The following is a 10,210-nucleotide window of genomic DNA, read 5'->3' as shown; positions in this document are numbered from 1 at the left end:
TTTCAAAGAATGAAGAGTATTTTGTGAAGTTGCCTACTCGTAGGTATTGCCTACCCGTATTCAATTCAAAGAGCTTTATAGGCATGAAGGATGAATTACATTGGTGCCAAAGCGTATACAATCAACACAACATCTACAGACATTTACAGTACAAACACGTCATAGGACATTTACAATCATTTTTATTAAAACATTATTGAGAGATAGGTTCTCTATCGTTCACTAGATGGCAGTAAAGACGAAGTTAAACGTTTGGATTCTGGACAAAAGTTCACGATAAAATAACGCCAGTAAATTGTACTAAACTTTTTCTCTGATATTCTGTCATTAGTGAATATCAACGTTCATTAAACTGCTACAATTTTATTACATTTACCGGACTGTGGTAATGCTGTCTTACTGAAATATTTATACCGCAAACAGATACATTTTTTGTTTTTGTCCTTTTTCACTTAAAACATACCAACACTTTAAGGCCTCTATTTGAAAAACTCTCATGTTTTAGGTAGTTTCTATAGCAACCAACATCAAATTACCGAGTGATGTGTTTTTTATTTTGTTACAAGTTTCCAAATTCCATTTGATGTTTAATTCCAAATAGATGCAATGAACATTGGCAATATACCGTTAATTTAGAGTTATCAAACGTAATATGAGCATAGATTTTACTGTTGAAATACTAGTAATCGCATTTGCAGTCGGTATTATTTTAGTTTTTATAATATTTGCATGGCTTGCAGCAGCTGTGGACTGCGGGAAAGATTTTTTAAATCAGCTGTTTGGGATTTTACAGATTGAACAAAAACGGAAACGTGTTTAATTTGCTTAATCCAAAATGGTAAGTAAAGTCTGTCAAACACTACAACAAGCAGGTAAATTTAAGGTAAAAACGAATGAATGGTTATTCGCATTTAAGCCTAATTGTGTATTGGTGCGGTTTTCTTAATAACTTTTTTCTGTTTTCTCTTTTTTTAAGTGTAATTTATTTTAAGTGTTGTTCTTCAAAGGACAGTGGCTCTGAGAGTGTAATCTCGTGGGATATGGATGAAGGCATCCAGAACGAAAAAGCAGCCTGTAGCAGCGTATCAGACCAAAATACTGAAAAACAACAGACATCCTTAAACCAAACCAGGTAGCTTTTTATACAGTATTGTTTTTAATCGGATGTGTCGTGTGTGGTATATATTCAAATTTAAAGCAATGTAGGGCTCCTCGCTTATGTGTTGTATACGCATATTTTTTTAAATCCCTAATTTGAAGAAAAAAACAACGCGATTTTGATTGTTCAATATATAAAATTATAAATTATAAATTATTTAAAGGAAGGTAGGTTTTTATTTTGAAGACTAGGTGCCTGACTGTTCATCAAAGACGTATAGTTGGTCGTTGAAAAATGAAGACAATTTACTCAGAAGGCAATTCTAATGTTCAAAGAAAAACAGTTTTCATCTTATAGTTATTATATATGCATTAAGTTATTATGTTACATTGTATATGCAACACTTGATGTTAAGGTACTGTGAAATATTAGTACTACATTATATAGCCATATCTTAATTGTAGTAAATATAACCTGCAAAGCTGTGCATTGTCAAATATGGCTTCATTTCTGTTATTACATTAAATTCCCAAAATATGTGTTAATATAATGATATATGTTTATGTTTGTAATATGGGAAATATTTTTACATTTTATGCCACAGCTATGTTAAGTAATTTGAGCTGGATTTATGAGGACAGGTATTTCAGCAGTGTGGTAAACATTACAATGGATGCTAGAGGTAAGCCTTTGATAGGCAAAACATAATACAATGGAAATGAGAACACTTCTGTGGTTAGAAGTTTGTACCTACATAATGATTTTGCTTTTAATTTGAAAACCCAAGACCTTTAATTGTTCTTTATTTCTGTATTTAATGAAATTCGGTGTTCTTTTTTTTAAATGTTGTTCAGATCGTCATCTAGTATTGACCTCATCAGTGCTTTGCAGCAAGTAGAAGGGTCGCTACTGAATAGTGTGGTCCAGCCATTTCACTGTACAGGAAATCTTGACAGCTGTGAGGGGAGTAAAGGTAGACTTTTAAACAAAAGTAGAAGTTTCAAAGACAGAGCAATTACAAACACAAGAAGCAACAGACTAATATTGATCATTTCCAAAGGAAACTGAGCTCAAAATAAAAAAAAGCTACTTTTCTTTTTAATTAGTAACTCGAACAAGCCTGCTTCTCCTTTTAATGGCTTCACTTTTATTTACACCCTATCAGACTCTGATAAATAAAAGAAAGTTAACATTATTTCATTTTCTTGGCCAAGGTCTGAAAAATGTAATACAGAATCATGGCAACTCTTTGCTTTCTAACTCCAAACATCAAAAGATGGAAACCCACAATGATATCAACACCTGTATTGCATCACTTGACCAAGTACAAGGTATGTCAATTCTAAAGAGAAGTGGTTGCTCTGCCTATTTACTGTAGGTCTCATAGTAAAGGGGGTGATTATTTTATCAATCAGTTATTTTTTGTTTTAGTTCAAGTAGGTAGCTGCATCAGCATGCATAGGCTGCAAAAGAACAAGTAAAGGTTTATTACACTATACTGTAGTGGGCACAATCATTCGGATGAAACGTTAAACCGAGGTCCTGACTCTCAGTGGTCATTAAAGATCCCCGGCCATTTCTCGATAAGACTAGGGGGTGCTGGCAAGATTTCCCCCCTCGGCCTTTACCGTAGCCTCCAAATTGTCCCCAAGTATGATTGGCTCGACTTGCCCTGCGATGGACTGGACATGACAATTTTGCTGTCACTTTGATGTTGTACAGTACTTCATGTCGATCACTAGAAAAAATCACAATTTTTGAACGTTTTTGATAGCCATTGTGGGTTAGTTGGGTTCTGGGAAAATTGGCCCTAGTGTGTGTTTGTGTGTCTGTCCTGTGATGGACTGGATTCCCATAACAGATGAATCCTACTTTGTGCCCATAGCTAAGCTCCAGCTCTCCTGTGATCCTGTATTGGGAAAAGAAGTCAGAAAATCGATGAATGGATAATACTTTTTAGGCAGGAAATAGACATGAAAAATCAAAGGTTTCCATTTTGTTTTTGCATTGCTTTGTATAATTTTACAACTAAGGGATCCTGCACAACGTTGCACATCTTTGTTTCCTATGAATATGTTACAGAGGAAACCACCAGTGATGTCTGTGCTAAAAATACAAAAATGCCTCTCAGTACGACGTCAGTGTATAATGGACATGAATACTTATTTATGGCTAAAAGTAATGGGAATGAATCTCATCCAAAAAACCTGTGTGAACAAAAATCAAAAGGTTAGTTGCTCTTTTTTTAAAATATCTTAATTTGGAATATTGCAGAACAATACAGTTTAATACTGTAATTCTTTATATAACTTGCATGGATTTAGTGTTAATTTTCCTATAGACACTTTTTTGCTTAGTACTCTGAAGAGTTGTCTAATGGCCTGACTTAATTAGTACTGCCATTGATACTGAAATATAAAACTTAAGTCAACATCTCATATAGGAGAATTATATTACTATAAAAAATGTTTTGTGCAAATTTGGCAGTAGTATCTTTAAAGAGCTAACTCACTTGAACTGCAAAAATATTAAGGCACACTACTTTCCTAATTTTATTCCAAAGCGGAAGAGACGTTAAGGAAACATCTCTTAACGTGTTTGTGTGAGAATTACCCATTAAAAACAATAATAATTCAGTGTCCGCATTGCTATTTAAAACTTTGATGACTTTGTTTCATGACTCCCATTACATATAATGAGTGTGATATTGGCATTTACTACATCATTTCATGTATAAAAATGTAATCACAGAGGATGATTCCATTATATTGACGTGGTATTTTATAATGATGCACAAAAGAATCATAACATACAGGTCTAATTAATGTATTCACTTTATATAAACATGAATACGATATCACTCAAAATGTGAATGAAAATACAAATGAAGTAGAGAATTGTCTCTAGATGTCAAGAGGTCTAATATGTTTCAGTATGAAACATAAGACAGTGGCAAAATGGAAGAATTACAAAAACAGTATTGGGTGTTACCTACCTAATGCAGTCTTGGCAGCACTGCTACACAGTCTCTTGACACACTGTTGTGGAATATTTCACTACTCACCCTGTGCAGCTGTTGCCGGCTTGTGGTTGACTGCTAGTGATTGCATTGGCGAATGGGTCACACAGATGTTATTTTAGACCAGGCTAGGAAAGAAAGCTGAAAAGGAAGGCCTAAGGCATTATTGTTTTAGAATAGTTTCTCAACCAAATCATAACATAGCCCAGGTGGCTGGCTTGAATAATGCAACAGTCAGCATAACACCCAACCACAACCTGATCACTTTAGGTCTGTTAAGATCTGTTAAGAGATTAACCAGATATTGTACTTAAGACTCAGCTTCAAACATTCTTTGGCCTACAGAATAGGGTAAATTCATCTTTCAGCCTAGCACAGCTTCCAAGCATGTTTACAGCAAATGTGTCTTTCTGCGTGGGCCATTTCTTCCTGGAATTTCTTGTGCTATTGACTCTGCAGTAAGAAGATTGTTACATGTGTGATTAGGATAGAAATGACGGTCCAGAGATGATGAAGTAACTTTCTGTTCTCCATGATGTGACCTATCCCTTGCAGAGCTGTTTTTTTTGGTTTATTTGGGTTTGTTTGCCGATTGTTGAAGCAGTACTCTATCTCTGGGTATATTGTCTCATAGGCAGACCACCTTCAGCCATGCTGATAATTTAGCAATCTTCATTACTCATGCTGGCCATAGTGATATGTTTCATTGTTTTTGTGTTAATTAGAATCATGTGTTATTGTCATGCTCTGCAAGGGATGTTGGGGAAAAAGTTTGAAAGAACTGTGAAAATATTTTTGTACAGAAAGCTGTTATTATCATTTGGATGTTTTCTGCCAACAGTTGCAAGAAAACTTCCATTCCAGCAGTAATTGTACAAATTACACTGTTTTATTTACACTGTTTGATACAAGGTTTAGTAAAAACTCCTGCATAAGGCTGCAGTTTACTAACTTTTGAAGATGTAATTTCCCTTAATGACATATCCTATCTTTATACCTACCTTACAGTCGTGATCATACGAATAATAATTACCCTACTGAACTGCTATTGAACTGATCATGCTCTATATGGTTTATATTTCTTGTGAATCTTATATAAAAGGGAACAAACTTCTCAGAACCATTGGCATAATGAGAAGAGAAAACCTGAGACCAAATAAGAGAACTGCTGGTGCTTCTGAGCAGAGCCAGGTTGGTATCAAAATGAATTATCACAGAGCTAATGGTTTTATATACACCAAAGTAATAATTTAATGTAGAATTAGTGAAATACAGATATCATTTATACTTTATATATCATATATAGATATAGCAGTGCATATTGTTTCTGGCTCAAAGTGCATCATCATCCGGTAATCTTGTCCAGTATGGAACCTAAAAAAATACTGTATGTTATGTGTATTTGGAGGTGTCTGTTTCTTTTCTTGAAGATCTCCATTTTTTGTCTCAAGATTTAGTCAGCTTTATTTGTAGATATTTTTTCTTCATCTCAAGCCCTTAGATAAGTTGGGATAAAAAACTTTTTAAATCTTTCTCATTCTGAATACATAGTATGTGATTGAAACTATTCAGTATTTTATACTTGCCATTCAAAATAACCCTATGCTACCTTACATTCTTCAAAAAATCATTTTTTTTAGTATTGTTGAGTATTGTTTTATCAGTGCATAGACATTCTACATTATTTCTACAAATGTAATTTGTGTAGCACTCTATTCTTCTGAAAACTTTATCAATGAAAAACATTGTTTCAAAAATGTAATAACATTTCATGTTAAGACTCAAATGGTGATTAATTCTTTTTTCATTTTGTAATCTTGGTGATATTTAAATTGATCACTACATTATGTTTGCATTTGCAGTATTGTAAATATACAGTTATGTATACTTTTATGATCAATTCTAACATTAAAAAACTAAGATACATCATGACAACATTGAATTCACACAGGGAGCTGAAAATAGAGAGTCAGAGAAAAAAACAGCTGAAGATCAAATTTTCGGAAAAGTCTGTTACAGTGATGAAGGGTAAGCAAATTCTAAACTGCAATTATAAAGCTTAGTAATGTATTGTACCTACGCGGTATGCTGTATTATTTCATATACAGACAATATACGATCTGAAACATTTTTACTATCTATGAGACATCCACTGATTAAAACTGATTAAACATATTTCATGCTTTTTGCTGTTGAAGCCAATAATGTAATTTCCTCATATAAATGCAGTGCTGTCCAGTTTAATTTGTGACCTTGATGAAAGAGGAGCAAAAAACATCCTAAAGCAGAATGAGCTACGGATTTGATAATGTGATATTGTAATCTTAATACTATTGCAAAGAGCAAAATCATATTTGTCATAAATACTTAATTTAATTTCAGAAAAGAAGAAGGTCACAGTTACACTATTCACAGCTCTAAATATTCTTTTCAATAAAATTCATTAATAGCCTCCATTCTAAATAACATTCTTGTATTTGGGATGGTAAAGGAAACTTTAAGAACTACAGAGATGCCTTCAAAGGCTTGCTGTTTGTACTCGGTAGCATGATCATGGTTAAGGTCAGAGAGCACCTTGAAAAATGCAGGCAAATGGTCAATGACACCCATGAGTTGGGTGATGGCTTTTAAAAAGAAACTGAATATATCATTTTCCACTTTAGTGTCCATTATTAAAAACTGTAATGGTACTGGTACAGTGGAAAACCTGCCAGGAAAAAAGAGTGTAACTTAGTGTATCGTGCCATCATGGGATGTGGCACAAGTGGTTCGGGAGATAATTTGTGAAACAAAATGGTATCTTCAAGATACAAAGTGTTGAAAATGACCATTTTGTGTTGCTTATGTGAATGCGTCATTCATAGCTCGGTTGCAAGGAAGGAACTTCTTCTGAGGCAAACCACTAAAAGAGGCAACTCAAACTAGACATCTTTAGAAGAAGAATTTAAACAATCTATTATGGCCAGTTTAAATGAAAGTGGAGTTGTTTGGACATGCTTATCACCATTATGTTTGACCTAAAATAAAGGTAATTGAGAATACACTCATTCCCATTACGAAATATTGTGGGTGGTGTATTAAGGTTTGAGGTGGTTTTGCATTTACAGGTCCTTGTCAAAAAGAGGAAAATCATTAACTCCAAACATGTACCAGGACATTTTTTCCAGACACTTTGTTCTTTCTGCCAAGAAGCTCAGGGTTGGCTTAAAATGGATACTTCAGCATGACAATGATCCAAAGCATACATCCATTTTGACAAAGGAATGATTAACTACACACAAAATAAATGTTCTCAACTGACCTTCTCATTCTCCAGTCATCAATCTAATTGAGCATTTGTACGTAACTCAAGATGGCAGTTCACCAAAGGGTCTGAAGGACATAGAGTAATTCTTCATGTAGGAATGTTAATAAATTTCCCCTCTGAAGTGGCAGAGCCTCATAACACACTACAGGAGACATATAGTTAGTGTAATCCCTACTAGAGATTTTACAAAATCCTAACTATTGGGGTGTGAACAAATGTAACTCTTGTTTTATGGACTTCTGATTTTTTAATAATAAGTATGACTTTGATCTGTGCAATGCTATTAAGAGTATTGTAAAATGTTTTCCAGATTTTGTTTAAGCAAGAAGTATTATCCAATATGTAAAACTTTTGTTTATTTGATGTTTATAGTTCCTTTTTCATCAGGGGTATGAATACATGTGGAGGACATTGAATGTGAATACTGAGAAAGTTCCCATCTCTAGGAAAGATGTCAGTTTTAATAGTGTGTTTTTTTAAAAATGGAAACATTTGGGATTTTCCACATTAATACTCAATGATTCGGGCACTGAAGCTTACATTTATATGTGGTGTTTCCAACTAATTAATGTTAGTTGATATAACATCTTCATTCATTCAAGTACGCATGTCCTGATGAAGGCTTTTGTTTGCCGAAACACTGACAGCGCACAATAAGATGTTATTGAGAAGAGAGTATGCATTATTCTGCTTATCTTAACTTACTTGTAGTTTTTGCATACCATCTTATAAGCCACATGCCTTCATATTCTTATTTTTATTTTGCTTTGCAGCCAAATGTATGATAATTCTCAACAGCATTTCTATAAATCTAGAAAGGGACCTGAAGAAGCAAGTGTATCTGAAGGGACTGACAGGTACAGGTTAAGCTGAAAAAGTAAATTCGAAGTCGACTCCACTAAAGTTGATAAAGTGAGGATTCATTGTGAATTTGCATTTGAGGTGCAAACAGCATTTGTTCATTTCTTTGGTGTTTTAGGAGTAGGAACTCTAATAATGTACTATGGGTAGAACTTTTTAACTGTGATTTTTATGAGATTATTTAGTCTGAGCTCGATTCCACTGTGAAAAAAAAAATGTTTTGCAGCTTCAAAATGGTCATTCATCAGTTCTGGAGAAAGGTGTTTGGGATCCTAAGAGTTCCCCTTTACTTCATCATGATATTTCTAATTGAGATGCTGGACTTTGTTAGTCAATCTCTATGTAATGTAAGTAAAACAACAGATGTTATCACTATATTTTACAATTTTTATTAGCCTAATTCTTTATAACATAATAGAATGGATTTAGATTTCTTTCTTTTAATAAGGAAATGTATATGTCAGAAAAAGAAGTTTGGTGCTCTGTAACCCAATCCTGATCCTGGAGGTCCATACACCTGCTGTTTTTTGTTACTGCCAAGCTCTCAGTTGTACAACTGAAACTTTAAGTGACTTGATAATAGGATAAATGAACTGATTGGGTGTTTTCGGTTGCCTTTTAACTATCTAGTAATATAGTAATATACAATTATATATTTCTGAGTAGGAAACTGAACTTGTACATATTTCAAACAAGCACCATGTTAGCTCAATTAAGCCTTCAATTAAGCAATTAATCTTGGTTGACATGAAAATTCAGCAAGTGTGCTGGCCTCCAGGACTGAGATTGGGAAACATTGCACAGTTTCCCAAGAGAGAGCTAGAGAAGTATGCAGATAGATGTGTCAAATATTGTGTCAAAGATAAAACAGTGACATTTGTAAGCCCTAGTATCAGTGCAGGAACAGGCCAATCACACTTAGAACACAGCAAGTGATGGTGATCAGGAGTGTCTTAAAGGGGTGTAGATTAAATGCATTGCCATAAATGAGATGGTAATTACAGGATTGAAGAATGCTTCACTTTATATAGGGTGTAAGTGAAAAAAAAACACTCAAAACATCATCTGATTTTATTTAACTTGAAACTAGAATGATACCTTTTGAGAGAATCAGTAACTTCCCAGGAGATCATTTTCTGTCAACCTAGTGGCTCTGTCTCTCTGTAAGGCTCTGTCCACTTTACATCACTGCATTCAGCCTTAGATTAGACCTGAGATGCCTGTATGTCAATGCTCATACGTATTACATATTACAGAGGTACAAATCATATCTGAAAGAAAAGCTACTTAGATCCAGGCTATGTGGGAATAGCTGATTTATTTGAGACATTGAACCAAATCATCTGCTCCTTTTGCAACTTTTCTTAAGTTCTTATTTGTTTTTCAGGTGTTAGTCGTTGGGATAATGACAGCACTCGGGGATCATGTGATAAAACCCCTCTTGGTTGTTTTATTTAGCCATGCATTTCAGCCCATGATGATATTTTTGCTCAATGTATCTTCAAGCGTAAGGGATCTGTTTAATCCCTTTTTTGACATGCTGAGAGTAACCATGCAGCGTATAGCTGTGATTGTGAAAGCCTTTAGAATTGTAGAAATAAATAAGACATCCACATCAACTTATTTAGAAGACGTGTAAACTAATCCTTTAAAATTAATAAAGATGTTTTAAACCTATTATTACATCCTGGATTTGATTCCTTAGCTAACCAGATAAATCAATGAAGAAATTCACATTTTCATTGGTGACCTAGAGAGTCCCACTCGAATTGTAGCATAGGATTTAGAATCAATAAATTTGAGGAAATACCTTGCTTTTGTTCTTATTGTAACACATGTATTTGAACACACAAACCTCCAGTCTAGATGCCAGAGCTCCTAACCACTATTTCATACTGCTGCTCTCTAATTAATGGAAATAAGA

At 34.1% G+C, this 10,210-nt stretch overlaps 1 protein-coding gene across 6 annotated transcripts; it reads left to right on the top strand.

Annotated features, from left to right (window-relative positions):
- Positions 1–553: 553 nt before the first annotated feature.
- LOC107077978 (uncharacterized) lies at positions 554–9,963 on the top strand. 6 transcript variants are annotated; one of them, XM_015352173.2, is made up of 10 exons: positions 558–838; positions 1,013–1,132; positions 1,954–2,072; positions 2,314–2,430; positions 3,182–3,328; positions 5,221–5,309; positions 6,070–6,146; positions 8,199–8,282; positions 8,513–8,633; positions 9,674–9,963. In XM_015352173.2, exons 2-10 carry the CDS (start codon positions 1,041–1,043, stop codon positions 9,923–9,925), a joined length of 1,098 nt encoding a protein of 365 aa, XP_015207659.2. In that variant the 5' UTR covers positions 558–838; positions 1,013–1,040; the 3' UTR covers positions 9,926–9,963. The 6 variants fall into 6 exon arrangements, with proteins under 6 accessions (XP_015207661.2, XP_015207660.1, XP_015207659.2 ...); XM_015352171.2 differs by having other exon boundaries at positions 1,008–1,132; XM_015352172.2 differs by having other exon boundaries at positions 559–838; positions 977–1,132.
- Positions 9,964–10,210: the final 247 nt, after the last annotated feature.

The sequence above is a fragment of the Lepisosteus oculatus genome, chromosome 7 (assembly GCF_040954835.1).
Source record: "Lepisosteus oculatus isolate fLepOcu1 chromosome 7, fLepOcu1.hap2, whole genome shotgun sequence".
NCBI lineage: Eukaryota > Metazoa > Chordata > Actinopteri > Semionotiformes > Lepisosteidae > Lepisosteus > Lepisosteus oculatus.
This window is presented reverse-complemented; position numbering and strand designations above follow the sequence as displayed.